Consider the following 19,563-nt stretch of genomic DNA (forward strand, 5'->3'; position numbering starts at 1 on the left):
ACGACGGGTAAGTCCCACCTTTATTTCTGCTACAGTTTTGGGTTTTGGTTTTTTGTCCAAATCAGAGGAATGTGTACAAAAATGATCTTCACATAAAAAGTGTGCAAGTAACATTATAATGTTATTATACAAATATTTAATAAGGAAGTAACCTATTCATTCCACTGAAACTGGAAGGTATTATAGAAAGGGTACAAGGCAGGATAGTTGTGTGTTAATATTTTTAGATCATCATTTTTCCTTGAAAAGGGATACTTGGCGTGATTATAACTGTGGTGATGTTCTAGAGCTTTAAAATATCCTCAATCAGTTGTTTGTGCAAGTCTGTCTGTACTATATCAGAGAGAGAGAAAAAAAAAGTTAGGATTTTTTAAATAGGAGCTGCATAGTATTTTACTTATAAAATCTTTGAAATTTATTTAACACTACTTGGAATAAAATGATACTGCCAAGTAAGAGAACCTCTTATAAAATTAAACTGTGGAACAGTAACTACAAACATAAAGAAAAACTTTTCAGAGTTATCTATTTGAACATCTCTATAAAATTTTGTTGAGACATGAGTAAAATGGAACTTTTGAAAGAATATATTCTTAACTGAGCTTTGAAAAATAACAGTAATTGTTAACTATGAAGACTGATACCAAAATGTACAAGATTGGTGACATTTTAAAAATATATGTAATGAAAAACAGGGAACTTTCTGGAAAATATCTACTGGCTATTTGTTACACAGTTTATCCCTTGCCATGTGAAATGAATCTGAATAATTTGCCTTCCTAAAAAGGAATTTAAGAACTAAATTTGGATTCAATTCTGCAATGGAATGAATAAGCCCATAACTACAAAATTACTTGCCTTCAAATAGAGTCCTTGAGAAGATCTAATTAAAGCTTTCTTTTAGATGTTTTCCTCCAACAGTGTAAAGGCCTAATACAGTTAATTACTAAAATGCACTCTGGTTGAACATGTTTGTGTTCATAAACTTGAAATTAAGGAATATATTGCTTTTTAAGTGTTCTTTCTCAACAGAATCGTTCTCTTGGCTGTTGAGTTACATTTGTTCTTTCCTAAAACTTTTAGGTTTGTTTGTTTGTTTGAGGTTTTAATTTTTTTACTCTGACAGCATGCACGCACACATGCACGTGCATGCAGACAAGCAGGACAGGGGTAGAGAAGAGAGAGAGAGAATCCCAAGCAGGCAGGCCCCGCACTATGAGTGCAGAGCCCGAAGTGGGGTTCAAATCCATAAACCATGAGATAATGACCTGACCTGAAATCAAGAGTTGGACACAACCAACTGAGCCACCCAGGCACCCCTAAAACTGCTAGTTTTAATTTAATTCTAAACTATATGTACAGCCTTGGGATGAAGTTATTTGGTCTGAAATTTTTCATTAAAAATGATACATTCTTCAAGCTAGGAAATTAAACAATTTTAAGATTTCATTTCAATGATGACAGCTTGGTATCAGTTATAGTTTGATTTATCATTATCTTAGAGTTGCCTTATACTATGTAAAATTAAATGTATTTTGAACTAGTCTGTGTGTAATGTCTGTATATAGTTCTGCTTATTAGATTTGCCATACTAATGGAAGAAATCAGAGGCAAATATGACCCTTCATGGTTGATTTTAGGGGCACATGATTCATCTAAGGAAAAATGGGGTCCATTACAGGAAGTTAGAAGAATCAATGCAGAGCTAAGTAAGAGAAATGGCATCCCTCTTTTTTGATGAGGTATACACTAGTTTCATATTGCCTTACTTCCTTCTGTACATTAGCATCTTCCATTTCAAAAGAAAAAGAGAGAAGCTAAAAATAATTTCAAAATTAGTCTAAAATACATATGAAATAGGTAAAAATAATAGAAAGTAAAAATCTAAATAATTAGGAGTATCAACACCAATAACTAGATTGTATAATCTAAAAATAATAAAAAAATGTATATATGGCTCTGGAATAGTCAGTAAGATATATACACACAGAAAGACACACATACTCCTTAATTATCTTCTAGTTTGGTACTATGGTCATTTTGGAATCAAAGGGAGAAAAGAGGCAGCACCCTGAGAGCGAGCCACAAAAAATACACTCAAAGTTGACAATAGTGAATTATACATGTTCCCTCTACTTTATGAAATTGCCAAAGAGTGAAGGAGTAAATATGGACATTCACTGTTCCTTATAAAAAAAGCATATTGTTCCCCTTGATCTAATGAGACATCATTCATCACAGATCACCAGGACATTCATTAAGTGGTGTATCAGAAGAGCTGCTCATTGGTTTTCATGAGCAATGGGAAGAATTCAGACTGAAAAGGAGCAGACAAGTTAGGTATTTAACTGCTAATAATTTAAATAATTATTATTAATATAATTAATATTATTAATATAATTAATCTCTGTGGTTAATGAACTATACCCCCAAGGCAAAGGCTAATCGTAAGGCCATAAAATTATCACATTGAGCAGCATCAGAGAATTTCTTTTCATAGTCACTTGGCAAACTCAAACTTTGTGTTCCTGTATCTTGAAGCCCCTGGGCATGCTTCAAGAATCACCCAGAGGCAAACCAACATTAATGAATACTTTTTTTGTTGCTGTTGTTCTCAGGAGAAAAGTCATTTGTACAAAGACAGAGATAAAGAAAAGAAGTCTAGAAGCCAGGAAAGGTCCACCTTGAGGTGACCTTGAAAGCATTTAAGCCTCCCCCCAAAACAGCATATATGCTCCTAAAGATGTTAAACAGTACTGTTTTTTATGCAAATACTTTAATTGAATCATTTTCTCCTTTTGAAGGAACAATATTCTTCAAGAGGCCACTCCATCAAAGACAGGAGCACAGTATTCCCAGGATCACAACAAGGAGGGGCAGACCACGGTTGCTTCAGATTCCTTGAGATCTTCTGTGATTCCAGGCTTGCCACCCCAAATTCAGGACCCCACCCTTCGAGGAACAAATCATTATAGTAATAAATTACCTTCATCTTCCATATACCAGCTAAGCATGTTTAACTACGAACGTCCAAAACACTTCATTCAAACCCAAAACCCATGTGGCTCCAGACTGCAACCTCCTGGACCGGAAACCTCCAGCTACTCTAGTCAGACCAAACAGTCTTCCATTATCATCCAGCCCCGCCAATGCACAGAGCAAAGATTTTCTGCCTCCTCAACAGTGAGCTCTCACATCACCATGTCTTCCTCTGCTTTCCCTGCTTCTCCCCAGCAGCATGCTGCCTCCAACCCAGGCCAAAGGGTTACAGCCACCTATAACCAGTCCCCAGCCAGCTTCCTCAGCTCCATATTACCATCGCAGTCTGATTATAGTAGCAGTAAAATTCCTTCCAATGTGGACACCAAGTAAGTATATTTTTTTTATATATGAATAGATACTGCATATACACTGAGTTTGTACCTAAGGAGTGTGGGGGAGTATGCTCTAGTTCACTATTTAGTATTTTGAAAGGCAATGAAACCTCAAGGTCTCTTTCATAATTCTCCTAAAACACCTTGAACCAGGGGGCTGGCAGTAAGAGGTCATCTGACCCATTCTCTAGTGTCCAGACTATCCTAAACCCAAATCACCTATTACCCCATACATTACTTACTTATAATTTTCTATCTTCAAAAAAAGATTTCTAATATACTCAAGAACAGTGAACTATTCTCCCAGTTCTAAGTTAAGATCATCATGCTATAAATTTAATTGCTTGCGTTCTGGGCTCAGCTGAGATGAAGAACACCTGTCTGCTCTTCCTCAGATAGGATTTCCTCTCACATAAGCAGAGACTATTAAATTTCTTCTCAGTCTTAGTCTTTTCTTCCTATCCATTTTCCCTTCTGATCCTGAGCATCCACTTGGCTAAAAAAAAAAAAAAAAAAAAAAATTAATGAAAATCTGGTACTCAAATAGTGAAGTATATGAATTTTCCTTGCTATGATCAGAAGAAAGGCTTGAATAGATAAATGACCTTAGCGTTTCCTTCGGTAATTAAAAAAAACACTTTGTTCAAATGAGTTGAGCTGATTGTCCTGTCTAAATAAAGAGAAAAATACCTGGAGCCTTATGCAAGCATGTACTACTTCCAAAGCCTAAAACTATCCTAGGAGAACCTGATATGAATAAGGACACAGTGGTTGTGCTTTTTTTAAAACATGAACTGAATACTTTGTGCTTATGCAAACCGAGAGCTATCAGTTTTCCTGTCCCTTGCCTGGCTAAAACATCAGATAATTAAATCTGAGGCAACTGAAAAACTGCCTGATGGAATATGTTTTGTTGCAGGCTTATCAAAAGATTTCCTTAGATTCTTGATAATTTCTCTCACTATTCCCCAGAAGCTAATTTTTGTAGAGATTTCTATTATTGGTGAAAACTCTGGAAATTAAGTTGAATGGACTACAGCAATTCAACCTGCAAAGAATTATTTTCAACATTTTAAAAAAATGAGGAAAGTCAAGAACATTTGTTAGAATCCTACAGATACTAAGACGAACCATTTGAAATGGCTGATAGTCAACTATTTTTCACCTACAAAAATGGCATTCTCATAGGTTTGACCTAATATTTTTTTAAAGAAGACTTTAAGCCCTCTCTTTCTCTTCCCTCCAAAATTCCCATTACACTCATTAACACACGTCGTAGATTTTTCTTGGTTACAATCTAGCCAAATGATCATTTTCCATCTAGCTTTCCATTATTTTTCAAATTTCCTACGTGAGCATTTTTAAATCTAAAATAACGTTTTCTGACTCTACTATTTTTCTTAGTAAAGTCTTTCAATCCTATTCCAAATATCTGCTAAGAAAAGAGAGCCATCAAATAAGTATTAGTGAACCTCAACCATGTTCCTAGCTCTGTACACAGAACTAAGAGAGAAAGGCAAAAATGGAGGATAAGAAATAAAGCATAGGAGGTCCCCAAACCAGAGATCAAAGATACAGCTTTAGCTGTTCCATTTGCAGCAACCATAGATAACTCTTTTAATCTTCCCACAGCCACTTGATACCCATTCAGTGTCCAGCTGCACGGGGTGGAAAGCTCTGGCCCTTTGAACATTTGTGCACAACTCCCTCATTGTTATGGTGGGCTTAAGTTTGCCCTGCCTTCGAAAATAATCCCTTGGATTCTGACCTAGATTGCTTTGAAAGCTTTATTTAGCTTTTCATCAGTAGGAAACCCTTAAGCAAACATTTTATTCAGTCAATCAAACCCCAGACTGGACTTTGAGGAGAACTCCAATTCTAATTAGTCCATTCAAAAAGCTTGCTGTGTGACATTCAGCAAGTGTGCCTTACCTGCCTGGTGATTCAGTTTTATGACCTACAACAAAATTAAGGATTTCGGTGATAAATGATAGAAAAAAAAAAAAATTCGCTTCTTGGCCTTTTCGCTAAGATCAAGTGTAATGACAGAAAAAAAAAAAAGACCTATAAAGCAGAATGCAAGAATATGAGTTTATAAATATGAGCAGATATCTCGTCTTACATTTAGGCTATGTAAACTGATAAGGGTATTCACTGAATAAAGTGACTGGGTCAAATACACATCAGTGATTCTCAGGCTCAATTTTGATAATCCTTCAGGATTTCTCAGATATACTGCATAATATTATAACAGTCAAAAAACAAACTTATTTAATTCTAATTCACTTTAACAAGCATGTGACTTTTATAAAGATGGTAGACTAACATTAAAAAAATAGGCTATTATAGCTCCATATAGTTAGAAAAATAGGAGATTTTTTTTTTTCAACGTTTATTTATTTTTGGGACAGAGAGAGACAGAGCATGAACGGGCGAGGGGCAGAGAGAGAGGGAGACACAGAATCGGAAACAGGCTCCAGGCTCCGAGCCATCAGCCCAGAGCCCGACGCGGGGCTCGAACTCACGGACCGCGAGATCGTGACCTGGCTGAAGTCGGACGCTCAACCGACTGCGCCACCCAGGCGCCCCGAAAAATAGGAGATTTTTAAGACAAAGGAATTTTACCACTTTGACATGAAAATTCAATCTTAAGGGAAAAAAAAAAAAAAGGGTGCCTGGGTGGCTCTGTCAGTTAAGCATCCAACTCTGGGTCTCAGCTCAGGTCTTGATCTCAGGGTTGTTGAGTTCAAGCCCAGTGCTGGGCTCCATGCTGGACATGAAGCCTACTTAAAAAAAATAAAATAAAAATAAAATAAAATTTGAAAACACAAACACAACTATTTATTTAAACATTTCATTTGGCTATTTACTTAACTGAACAAATCAGACTTTTAGTTTAGGATTAATATAAACAACCCCGAATGTCTGTAATGTAAGGAGGAGAAATGTGCACCATCAACTTTCAATACAGAGCATCCAGAATCAAATTAAAAACATTCACTCATTCAAGTGAATCCCCTATACCCAGCCTCTGTGTTAGTGAAAATAAACATTACAATGGTTAGTAATAAGTCATCTTTTTTTACTTGAGTATGTTTATAATCTAGAGATTACTAACCAAGTCCCCAAAGCCTGCAAGAATTAAAACTCTGGCTCCTCTTGGAAGAGATACATTTCCACTTAGCTTATAAGCTCTTGTTAATGATCCTTGAGGACATCTGAACAAGAACAGGTCAGAGAACAGACCCAGGGTGCCTCATCTTGATAACTGGAGAACGTTTATGATGATAATACTAAAATACTCACTGAAAACAGTGGCCAGTTTTCCCACATTAAACAGATATAAACACACACTTGCAGGGAACAAAATGAATAAACTACGTGAAATCTGAACAAACAACTGTGAAAGTGCAAGCCACCTTACAAATTTAATACAGGAGTTCCTAAGTACTACTCCTATACTCTATCAGAATCAACAGGAGAACTCAGAGAGAAGGAAGAACATCTTTCCAGATAATTTAGATTAGAACTTCAAATACAGATGTAAACCAAACTCTTCAACTGCTACTCAAATTTGCTTTCTTTTTCCCCAAACCCCTCTTCTCATTCAGGTTACATTTCTTTCTCCTTCCTCCCCTAACCATTCCTTTCTTTCTCTAAAAATCACTTTAGCAATGTTGAAGAAGCCACAGCTACTGTAAAAGCTACTTGTTATATAGTACCACACTTGAGTTTTGTAAAATAGGAAATTAAAAGGAACTGGAAATTAATAGGAAAGCCAGAGACTATGACAACTGTACACTCCATTCAAAGCAAAAGAATATTTGCTAAGTGCCAGTGATTATACTAGAGAATGTTTAACAGCTCTGGAGAAAGGAGCCATGATTTGTGGTATTTACCTACTTCCCTGGTGTAGATACTCCCAACACCATCAATTTCAAACTATCAACATGAGATCACAGGGAACTGAGAACAGTATCTACCCACAAATCAAATTTACCAAATTCAATTACAAGACTGGAAGGGCTCACAAGCTGCCAGTAACTAGACTTACTCTCAATTCTTTATGGCAGATCTTTAAGGAAGAACATCCCTCTTACACCTAATCTAATTTGTTCCTCCTGTCACTAAATTTTAATTTGGCAAGACTTAAAAAAAAAAAAAAAGCTGGTAACCATTCTTATTAAATCCTTCTTGACTATTATTAGGAAATTAGTATTTTTAATAACTCTAATACTACCAGTACTAAGTGGTGGTAGATTCAACTATCTAAAAGTGACTAACAAAATGAGGTCAAGTCTATTTTAGTACCACATTGTACTTTGAAGATCTGTTTTAAAAATCTTTTTTTCTGGGGTGCCTGGCTGGCTCAGTCAGGAGTCAGAAGAGCATATGACTCTTTTTTTTTTAATATGAAATTTATTGTCAAATTGGTTTCCATACAACACCCAATGCTCATACCAATAGGTGCCCTCCTCAATGCCCATCACACACTTTCCCCTCCCTTCCACCCCCCCATCAACTCTCAGCTTATTCTCAGTTTTTAAGAGTCTCTTATGGTTTGCCTCCCTCACTCTCTAACTTTTTTTTCCCCTTCCCCTCCCCCATGGTCTTCTATTAAGTTTTTCAGGATCTACATAAGAGTGAAAACATATGGTATCTGTCTTTCTCTGTATGACTTATTTCACTTAGCATAACACTCTCCAGTTCCATCCACATTGCTACAAAAGGTCATATTTTATTCTTTCTCATTGCCAAGTAGTATTCCATTGTGTATATAAATTCTTGATCCTAAGTTCGAGCCCCACATTGGGTATAGAGGTTACCTAAATAAATAAAAACTTCAATAAAAACTTTTCTCTTTTTAAAGCTATCAACAACCCTCAGTTGGCCAACCTCTAAGTGCTACACCATCCCAAAATGCAAATCCTAATAAACCCACACCAAGGACTCCTGACCATGAAATACAAGGATCAAAAGAAGCTCTGATTCAAGATTTGGAGAGAAAGCTAAAATGCAAGGACAGCCTTCTTCATAATGGAAATCAAGTAAGCAAAATGTCTATTTTCTATAAAAAGCCAATTAAACTATAAAATATTTCTGCCTTTCTGTCTCACAAATCTTTGCCCATATAATCCACAAGGGATAGGATTATCTAAAAAGAGAGAGTATTTGGATACAATACCAAACATTCTGCATGAAATCACCTCTTGGTTTTCAGTAGTAAAAGAAGGATGCAAAAGAAGAATGTAAAACAATATAAAAACAAAAGAATGAAGCAAAAAAAATTTGAAGATTTTCCACTTTAAGCATTACTCTCACATAAAATATGTCTGATGACCAAATAAACAATAGGAGATATTGTCAGTCACCTTGATTTCTTCATGTACCTTGGTGTATATGACTGGACAAATAGCCATGATATTTATGAGAGAACTCTTACTGTACCCACTGTATTAGTCACTTATCTTTGAAACAGTACTGTATGTCTTCAATCCAAACACATATAACATATCAGATGGACTGCTTTCAAGCCAGAAATTAAACAAAATATTCAGTGTTCATTTAATAAAAGTTATTTCTCAATGTGATATACAGTGCTATATTCAAAGATGGAGTCAATGGGAACATGCAAAACAAAAAACATGAAGAATTTCCCTTCACTTGGGAGAGCCTTACTTAAGGGGGATTATGCCTGCCTTTCCTAGGAGCAAGAGGAAAACAGAAGTGAATATTACAGATGTGAAAGTGACACTAGAACAGAAGGGAAATGTTTTGAATGAAAAAAAGTTTTAAAACATAGTATTTATCTCTAATTCAATAGACAGAACTATACTTCTTTGGTAGCATTCTTGGTGGTTTTAAGGTAAAGGTGCACAAACAACTTTTATTAAATCTCGTTACTTTCTCCTTAATGATTGATTTCTTCAAAGCGGCTAACATACGAGGAGAAGATGGCTCGCAGATTGCTAGGACCACAGAATGCAGCTGCTGTGTTTCAAGCTCAAAATGACAGTGAGGCACAAGATTCACCACAGGTAAATTAAAATAATCTTTACCTAACTGGAGTATTTTTCTTTTGAGTGATTTTTAAATGTTTGTTTTTCCAAATGCTAATAAGTACCATTTGAAGCAAAAGTCAATCACTTCCATGCTCCATTAGATATAAAAAGGAGAGGCCACGATGGGCCAAAATGTATAGAGAGAAATTTAAATTTTTACTCCACTTTCTGGTGTTCTAAAATCTGCATATGAAATGTCACAAAGTCAAAACACCAGAAGGTTAACACTGTCACTCTGCATGTGGACATTTAGGGGTCCATTACACCTAGAATTCTTTTTCCAATGTCCACATGGATAATTTATGAATTATAAATCTTTAACAGAAGTTAAAACTCTAAACCAAAGTAATTATAACCTTTTCTCATAATAAGCTCCTAATCATTTCAATGTTTTAAAATACAATTGTGGAACTAATGAAATATCCAATTCCCTTTGCTTCTGTATTCAAAAATGCTTATTAAAAACAAAACAAACAACAACAACAAAAAGCCTGGAGTAATGGCTCAGATATTAACAAAAGGATCCTTTCCACGAACGTATAAATCTTATAGAGGGCATAAAGTGAATATCCCATATGCTTATCAACTTCATTCTAACACGTAAATGTAACCCTAAAGAGAAATATTCAGTTAGAGAGACAGAACGGTTACTCCTGTCTTCCTTCTGTAGTTACCTCTCATCTCTTCCCAAAAAGTTCACAAGAAACTAGATACCAAAGGGATGAAAGAGGATACCCAAGACTCCACTATCCTAAGTACAGGAAACTGAAAATAGGATTTTTGTTTCTGTTAAATGCAACAAGACCTACTAAAAAGGATGGAGCAGGATCTAACAATGCAAGTAACTAGAAACTGAAAATAGAACTTAAACCTCTTTTTGGCTAATGAACAGTTCATACATTCATTCATTCAATTAATTTACATGGAGCACCTACTCTGGACTGGTACAGATTACAGCAAGAATAGGATGCAAACCTACCTCTATTAGTAGAAATTACTCAAAACAATGTTATATTGATGGCTTACCTTATAAATTCAGTGTATGATTTCAAGGGCAAGAATGTATTATTTTTCTCATTCATTCTTTAAAAACATTAAAATGAAGGTAACAGTACCAAGAAAAGAGATAGCAGCAAAACATATTATGAAATCTGAAAAGATAAATCTTAGATTTTTGTGTATACTTCAAACATTCCAATAAAAAATGTTATCAAATTATATAAAACTGAAATATTACACCTCTTAATATGAATATATACATATTCAAATCATTACTATATGAAAAAGCAAACAATTTAATTTGGATATTTTGGGTTTAATTAAATTATTTTCACTTTTTACCAAAAAAACTAGTTGATCTGATAAGTGAATTGTTCTTTTGACATTCTGTGTAGAGAACTTTAAGACTAGCCAAAAAAAGTTAGAGTTGTAAGAATTTTATTTTAAAATGACCAAATACATTAAACATATTCATCACAAAATAAGTAATGTATACTCAGATTATAGGTGTTTTTCAGATATCTGGATAGGGAGAGATTTTTCACTTGTCTCCCCTGCTGTGCCAAGCACAGTGAAATACACAAAATAAGCTTTAAGTATTTGATCAATTAATTAGGATTTCCATCAATCTCTGGTTTTATTCTCAAATGGAAATAATTTTCTGGTACTCAGATATAAATCCTAAAAGATGTTTGCTTAAATTAAATAAACTTTTATTAACCAGGAAGTAATTAATGTTGTTTTTCAAACCTTCTCAGAGCTCTACACATAGCTTCCATGGTGTCTATCATGATTTTGTGCCATGGCTAAAAAGAGAAGCATTTTCCAGTCTAATATGTGTTTACTGCTGTTGGTGCACTTTTGAGCAGTGGGCATAATACCTTGTATCTACTGCCAACACAAGTGACTTCATGTCTATTCCTGTTTTACTAAAGGACAATCTGTACCATGTGTTCCCATTTCAAATACACCAGGGAACACATCTCCCTTTGTTGTAAAGTAGTCATATGAAAAATGAACTACCATGAATTCAACGTCTAGCTAATGTTCATGTACCATACCTGTTAAATAGTCCTATTAATTCAGGGGATTACTTGCTAGAGTATTAGAAAGTTAGTGCACTATACGGTAAGTAAGTACTTAATACAGTTAACCCTTGAACAATGCAGGAGTTAGGGGTGCCGACCGCCCCCTACACACAATTCAAATCCACTTGTACCTTCTAACTCTCCAACAATTTAACTACTAAAAACTTACTTTTGACCAGAAGCCTTACTGATAAGTAGATTAACATAGATTTTGTACACTATATGTATTATATACTACACTCTTACAATAAGCTAGAAAAAAAATGCTGAGAAAATACATTTAAAGTACTGTAGTATGTTTTATCTTTAAAAAAACCCATATACAGGGGCTCCTGGGTGGCTCAGTCAGTTAAGCGTCTGACTTCGGCTGGGGTCATGATCTCATGGTTCGGGAGTTCTAGCCCTGCTTCGGGCTCTGTGCTGACAGCTTGGAGCCTGAAGCCTGCTTTGGATTCTGTGTCTCTCTCTTTCTCTCTGCCCCTCCCCTGCTCATGCTCTGTCTCTCTCTCTCTCAAAAATGAATAAACTTAAAAAAAAATTTTTTTAAACCCACATATAAGTGAACCTGTGCAGTTCAAACCTGTGTATTTCAAGGATCAACTGTATATGGAATTAACCATGAAGGCACAAATACAGCCAACAAAGAAATGTTCATTTCAGCTATGACTACTTAATTCTGCTTCATTTCAAGCTAGTAACCACATATTAACATTCTCACCTTGTTTTAATTTCAAACAGCACAACTCAGAACACGCACGACTGCAAGTTCCTACATCACAAGTAAGGTACAAAATTTTTTTTTATTTTTAAAGAACTATCTATTTTACTACCAAAAATATATTCAGCTTAAAACTGTATTATTTATAAAGACTTCAAGCCTCCTACATACCTTTTATAAAAAACAATGTGACTTTTCTAATGTCCGAGAGGATGATCAAAATTTTTATCTGTTAGGGGTGCCTGGGTGGCTCAATCGGTTAAGGTCATGATCCCACAGTTTCATAAGTCCGACCCTTGCATTGGGCTCTGCGGCAGCACTGAGCCTGCTTAGGATTCTCTCTCTCCATGTCTGCCCCACCCCCACTCACGCAGTCTCTGTCTCTCAAAATAAACGTAAAAAAATGTCTTTTATCTGTTAATTGTCAGTACTATCTCAGAAGAAGTTTTTAATATGTTTTGGTCAAATAAGCCAGGACCACATGTCCACGTTAAGCAAATATCTCATGACAAACAAAACCCAATTCTAATTACCAAATCATTGCATATGATAAGAATTGTCCATGGGGTACTCTCCATTTTAATAGATCAGTTTCTTCATCAATTTGTAGCATTGTATAAAAGAAATAAAGATGTATATTTTGTACCAGATCTTCCTAAATTGCTACCATTTCTAACAGTCTTCAAATATGCCTCTCTCTATTGTTATTACACTGACATATTAAATAGCATAGACTCTGAGGGTTCCAATATGATAGCTAAACTATATTTGTGCAAAAGGAAGAACAATGACAACTTTCCTGTATAGTGATTATTAAAATATTTTTGTAGAAGCAGATCATCCTCAAGGGGAGATGTGAATGATCAGGATGCAATCCAGGAGAAATTTTACCCACCTCGTTTCATTCAAGTGCCAGAGAACATGTCAATTGAAGAAGGAAGATTCTGCAGAATGGACTTCAAAGTAAGAGTGTAAAAATATTGGACGAAAAATAGCAACAAGATACTGTTTTGAAAAGTGTCCTCTTCCTCTTCATAATCTGTTACACACTGTAACAAGCAGCACGTATAGTGGATAAGAACAAAACTTCTGGAACCAAGCTTACCTGGGTTTGAATCCTGGCTTTGCCACTTTCCAGCTATGTAACCTAAGTCACTGAACCTTCCTGTGCTTTTGTCTCATCTGTATGGCAGAGTAACAAATGTACCTCATAAGGCTGTTATGAGAATTAACTGAGTAAGGGGCGCCTGGGTGGCGCAGTCGGTTAAGCGTCCGACTTCAGCCAGGTCACGATCTCGCGGTCCGTGAGTTCGAGCCCCGCGTCAGGCTCTGGGCTGATGGCTCGGAGCCTGGAGCCTGTTTCCGATTCTGTGTCTCCCTCTCTCTCTGCCCCTCCCCCGTTCATGCTCTGTCTCTCTCTGTCCCAAAAATAAATAAACATTGAAAAAAAAATTAAAAAAAAAAAAAAGAATTAACTGAGTAAATAGACATAATGTACTCACAATAGTACCTACCCCCTAATAAATACATAAGTGAAGCTATCAAACCAATAAGATTTCTAAAGCAGTATTCTCCATTAAGAAATTCAAGCCAACCTGCTCACCTGGCGTAGAAGAGATCTTCATGCTAGAAGTGATCTTTAGAAAGACCTACATTTTTATTGCTCTCATTTTGGAGACCTTTTTCTTATAAAATGTTTTTCTGGATTCCTTGTGAACGAAAGTCCATGTATGGATTTAATTGTTAAGGTTTATAAGAAAACACTTAAACTGGAATTTAAACACCAGAATTACAGCTCAAGAGCATTCTACTTTGGTAAAGTCATCCATTAGATCAGCAAGCATCACACATATGTCCCTCTGAGACTTCAACTGCAGTCACATTTTCAAAAAAACCCGTATCACTTCATATTTCTTGGGGAGACCTATATAACGTAAGTTAATGTTCTAAATATAGTAACTGAGACATCTTACAGGGCCTCATGGTGCATACGAAAGAGCTAGATGTGGTTTGATGTAGTCTGAAAATACTAGATTGATTTCGAGAGTTTAATTTCTACTGTTTTGTTAAACATTGTTGAAAGCAAACACCTTTTTAAGCTCTTGCTTTGCACTGTCAATCACAAACCCACCCAGATACTAGAATTGTTAAAAGTTGTAAATGGACAAATAGGTACCAGTGATGATATAATTTAAAATTCTGTCATCTCCTTCTTGTGTCTTCCTTTCCAGGTCAGCGGACTGCCAGCTCCTGATGTGTCATGGTATCTGAATGGAAGACCAGTTCAATCAGATGACTTGCACAAAATGATAGTGTCTGAAAAGGGTTTTCATTCACTCATCTTTGAAGTGGTCAGAGCTTCAGATGCAGGGGCCTATGCATGTGTTGCCAAGAACAGAGCAGGAGAAGCCACCTTTACTGTGCAGCTGGATGTCCTGGGTAAGCCATCAGAGGGATCTTCAAGAGTTCCTTAAAATCCAGCAGTATTAAAAAAAAAAAAAAAGCAAGTGTTAAAAAGGAAAATCCCACAGGACTTCATATTTAAGGTCAATGTCTACACAACCCAGGAGAATGCCAATTTTTATCTAAAAGTCACAGGGTGGGAGAGGGGGCAGACAGCATTTTTGAGAGAAACTCAGGGAAACTTCAACAAGAGACCTACAACCAAAGCTTTTCACAAAAGGAAATAAAGAAATAGTGCAATTTTAGACAAACCAAATGAGGCAGTACAGTTGACTCTCAATTCAACATAGGTTTGAGCAGTGCATATCCATTTACATGCAGATTTTTTATAACACAGTATTGTCACCTGCTTATGATTTTTTAAATAACATTTTCTTTTCTCTAATTTACTTCATCATAAGAATACAGTATATAATACATATAACACAGAAAATATGTGTTAATGGACTGTTCATATTATCAGTAAAGCTTCCAGTTAAGAGTAGGCTATTAGGAGTTAAGTTTTTCAGGAGTCAAAAGTTATGTGCAGACTTTCAACTGCATGGCGGCGGGGTGGAGGGGTGCCCCAATGCCCTGCACTGTTCAAGAGTCAACTATATAAGCATTTCTAGATGTAACCATTTCTAGATGTAACTAAAGGATATTATAGTGAAAAACTTCAGTCTAATCACTTCTCTGATCTATCGTCTAAATTAATCTGATTGTTATTTTTCCAGCATTGCCATGATCACACATTACTTAAAACTGAGATATAAATGTTAACTTTTAGCCTCAGATGATGTTGTTTAATAGAAAACTAGTCTCTATTTATAACAAAAACACACCTACTTGCTTTCGAAAACAGGTATGGCTAAACTGTCTCAAATTTGTCTTCAGTAAGGCAGTTTCTTATAAAACTTATATACTACTTAAAAATATTACAATTTAAGTGATTTAAATATATATTACATTTGTAAAGGTTTAAGCCATGGCATACTGCAGAAAAGATACTTTGACATAATTTACTGCTGATTACATAAAATCTTGATCAAGTTAAAGGATGAACAATATCCTTGATTTTGTGTTCTATTCAAATCAGTGAAAAACCCTTTAAGATTATTCTATGATATAATAATGGGCCTCAGTCTAAGGGAAAACCGAGTAATCTGGGAATCAAAAAAAAATCCAATTCAAGTGATTAAGCTTTGAGCAAATCCTTTTTGTGCAAATAGCTCCAGAAATATTATTAATGCCAGAGTTGAAAGAGGCCTTGGCAGGCATCTGTCCAATTTCATTTCTCCTTCAGAAAAGCTAGGGTTACAGTATTCTGATACCATTTCCTCTTTTCCTTCAGGTAATTAAAGAAATGATGTAATAATTACTGACAATTATATACTATTTTACAGTTTACAAAATGCTGCTTCATTCATTATCTCAGCTGATCCTCACAGTAATTTTGTGTGGTAGGCAGAGCAGTCACTATACCTGTAATTATTTTACAATAGATAAAACTGAGCCTCAGAGAAACTAAACAAATCTTTCCCATTTGGCATGGCTGGTGGGGCAAATAGAGAATTTGAACGTAGGCTGTCTAGTCTTGCCACCATTCATGCTGCCTCCTTATAGAAGAGACATAAATGAGAATATAACTTAAATTCTTTGATGAAACATGATTGTAAATTCAATGCAACATTACTATTTTAGAAGTCTAAATGGTATAATAATGCAAAATAGTACTCTATGTTGTTTAAAATAATGCTAAAACATAAGCTTTCAATCTTGTGTTTTTTAAAACTTTTGTATCAACATACAAATTTCATAATACCTTGGCTTGGCTTATTTTCTTTTTATAATATTTCAAATACCTGAATTTTTTATTAATATGTAGCAAAAGAACATAGAAGAGCACCAATGTTTATCTACAAACCACAAAGCAAAAAAGTTTTTGAGGGAGACTCAGTGAAGCTAGAATGCCAAATCTCAGCTGTACCTCCACCAAAGATTTTCTGGAAAAGAAATAATGAAATGGTACAATTCAACACTGATCGAATAAGGTAGGATAAGTATTTTTAGACATAACTCTAGTTTATTGGGATGAATCCAGTTGTACTTGAAATGCATTATAAATGGCATGCATTTGTAATCTCACTTTGTCTGGTTTTTAAAACATGCAGAGAAATGTAATAAACCTCATTACACCAGATTCCACTAATCAAAAACATAAGGCATAAAGTAGGCCAGGACTTACCTTCTTACTAACAATAAAGAAAGATGGCTCAAGGAAATGATGACACAAACAAAATTAAGTGGGGGGAGGTTAAATTCAATAAAACCAATGCTACATGGCACTGACTAGGTACAGCTCAGAATTTCCAAATACTTCATTTTCTTACAGTCTGGCACTCTAGGTCACAGACAGCATAAATAAACTTTCACAGGAAAATCAATTCTTATACTTTAATTTTTTATTATTGTTTCTTTCCAGTTTATATCATGATAACTCTGGTAGAGTCACTTTACTGATAAAAGACGTAAACAAGAAAGATGCTGGGTGGTATACTGTGTCTGCAGTTAATGAAGCTGGAGTGACCACATGTAACACAAGATTAGATGTTACAGGTATGTCACCCTATCAACCCAAGTGTTATAAAGGACTTAATCAGAAAGATTTAGTAAGAAACACAATCTCAGCATAATATAAAAATGTCTGGTATAAAATACGAGAGATTTTCCCCCAACAGTTCTGATTTTTTTTTCTTGTCCTGTCTGATATTGAATACCTAGAGCAACCCATTTGTTTAGAACATGTTTTCTGAATCAACTTCTATTTTGATATATTTCAGTCCATCAAAGGCAAACTCTTCCGGCTCCTAAGCAGTTACGTGTTCGACCAACTTTCAGCAAATATTTAGCACTTAACGGTAAAGGTTTGGATGTGAAACAAGCTTTTAACCCTGAAGGAGAATTTCAGCGTCTGGCAGCTCAATCTGGACTCTATGAAAGTGAAGAACTTTAATGAGGTTACCAACATTTGGAAATACAACAACTACACTATTAGTAATATATTCAATTAAAATTTAAAATAAATCCATAGCTGTATTAACAGATTATGGCTTTAATTAGGTAATATAACTAATATATATTTATAATATTTATCCTTTGACTCTTACACATTCTATCTTCTCTGGTTTGCGAAGCCTAAGGAAAATCTGGGCATATGGGTTTGTAATTGTAGAAGACTATCTTAAAATGTGAGATTTTAACATTTAAGTCATATACATTTAACAATTACAGATTATGAATTAATATCAACTTTTTAAGCACATCTAATGCTTGTAATAAGGTTTACTGGTTCTGCTTTCTAAATAATGTTTTACCCGTTTTCTCTTAGAGGAATACTAACATGGTATAGATTATCTGAGTGTTCCAAAGCTTAATGTCAAAAGAGAATAAAATTTCAAATATTCAAAATAGACTTGTCTTCTCTTCACAAAAGTCTAGATCTTTGTAACTTTTGGTGTTTATATATTATACAACATCAAGTAAAACCTAAGAATAACAATTTCCAGAAAAGCAACAATAGTATGTTCTATAACTGTATCTTAATGAAGCTCATTTACGGCTCAGTCAATTCCTCCTGAAATTCAGCTAGGCATTCCATGGTTTGCCATTTCATAAGGAAACAACCACAGTAACTTAAATCCTGACAGACTCGCTCCTGAAATTGTTATTTTGCTTTAACCAAATAAATCCGTTACATCTTCAAGACCTCTGAGTCTACCGAGTTCAATGGAACAAGAATAGTCTGCAGATTCAACTGCTTAATTCTTTTTCTTCATGTAAATTTCAATACCTATATTTGAGGAGGGGGGGGAGGGATCCTCCTACATTTAAACTTCAGATAAGCTATTACATTAGAAAACATAATTTTGTGAGCATCTCAGAGTCTAAGTACAGGAATGGGAAAATCCTTTTATTATACTGTCCTTAAGCTAGGACACTAGCCCTTTCTTCTCAGGCCTCCTATCCACTGGCCACGGCCTTTTGCTAGGCCTCTCCTGTTTATTATTGGTAGTCTTTGACCCTTGTTGCTGTGTGGCCTCGTTTTGCTTTTCATCTGCACATAAAATAGCGTTTATCAACATCACTCTACATCTCTTTCAGAGAAATAACAAAAGAAGCTTTATTTTTTATTTCCAAAAACAGCTTGATGGTTTTCTTTGCTGGCTGCCCTAGGGCCTTTCTACTGAATTTATTTTCCTTTTTTCCAACATGAGACTCCCTCTTGTCTCATATCCTGGCGGGTTTTCGGATGCCTTAATTTACAGCCAAATTTCTTTGGTCTTTTCTATAGCTGGTTTACAAACCTTCCCATCTTTGCAAAGCTTCAGTGCCAGATGTGAGTCTGGGCTCCCGAGGACTCCTGTTGGGCCTACTCTCCCTCATCACTTCAGAGCTGGATTTTGTTTAAATCTATTTCATCATTTTCTTTAGCCATATTGGGTGGGAAGAAGGGTGGGAGCTACTTCTAGCTGCAGCTCTCGGTTCATGAGAACCGGTGTCTGCAGGCAGCAGGGGCAGCGTGGGCACCTGGTCAGGCACTCGGGCTCTGGCGTCCTGCACACCTGACCCCGCCACCTGTGGACTTCGGTAAGTCACTGACCCTCTCAGCGCCTCTGCTTTTCCAGACCTAAAATGAGGATAAAACACCTACCTTTCAGGAAGGGGGGATGTGAAGACTAAACAAGCCAATAAATGTAAAAGGTGTTCAAGAAACAGTAGCCCGTTACAATTAATTACTACGACTTTTACCACCAACCCCAGGCCCGAAGCCAGATTTGCCCTAGAAGCCGGCCCCTCCGCCAGAGATAAAGCGCCGC

At 35.7% G+C, this 19,563-nt stretch overlaps 1 protein-coding gene and 1 long non-coding RNA gene across 2 annotated transcripts; one reads left to right on the forward strand and one right to left on the reverse strand.

Moving 5' to 3' along the window:
* Window positions 1-2,997: 2,997 nt before the first annotated feature.
* Window positions 2,998-17,699, forward strand: MYOT (myotilin). Its single transcript, XM_047085058.1, has 9 exons — window positions 2,998-3,368; window positions 8,245-8,422; window positions 9,308-9,412; window positions 12,262-12,308; window positions 13,072-13,204; window positions 14,473-14,680; window positions 16,572-16,737; window positions 17,169-17,302; window positions 17,527-17,699. Exons 1-9 carry the CDS (start codon window positions 3,013-3,015, stop codon window positions 17,697-17,699), a joined length of 1,500 nt encoding a protein of 499 aa, XP_046941014.1. The 5' UTR covers window positions 2,998-3,012.
* LOC124515968 (uncharacterized) lies at window positions 14,276-19,561 on the reverse strand. The gene is made up of 2 exons (XR_006962950.1): window positions 19,398-19,561; window positions 14,276-14,710 (listed from the first exon to the last, which is right to left on the reverse strand). It is a non-coding gene; the product is annotated as an uncharacterized LOC124515968 (long non-coding RNA).
* Between the last annotated feature and the right edge of the window lie 2 nt (window positions 19,562-19,563).

This window comes from Lynx rufus, unplaced genomic scaffold, assembly GCF_022079265.1.
Source record: "Lynx rufus isolate CCGP_SWC_20201006 ecotype Redwood Valley unplaced genomic scaffold, mLynRuf1.p SCAF_1, whole genome shotgun sequence".
Taxonomy (NCBI): domain Eukaryota; kingdom Metazoa; phylum Chordata; class Mammalia; order Carnivora; family Felidae; genus Lynx; species Lynx rufus.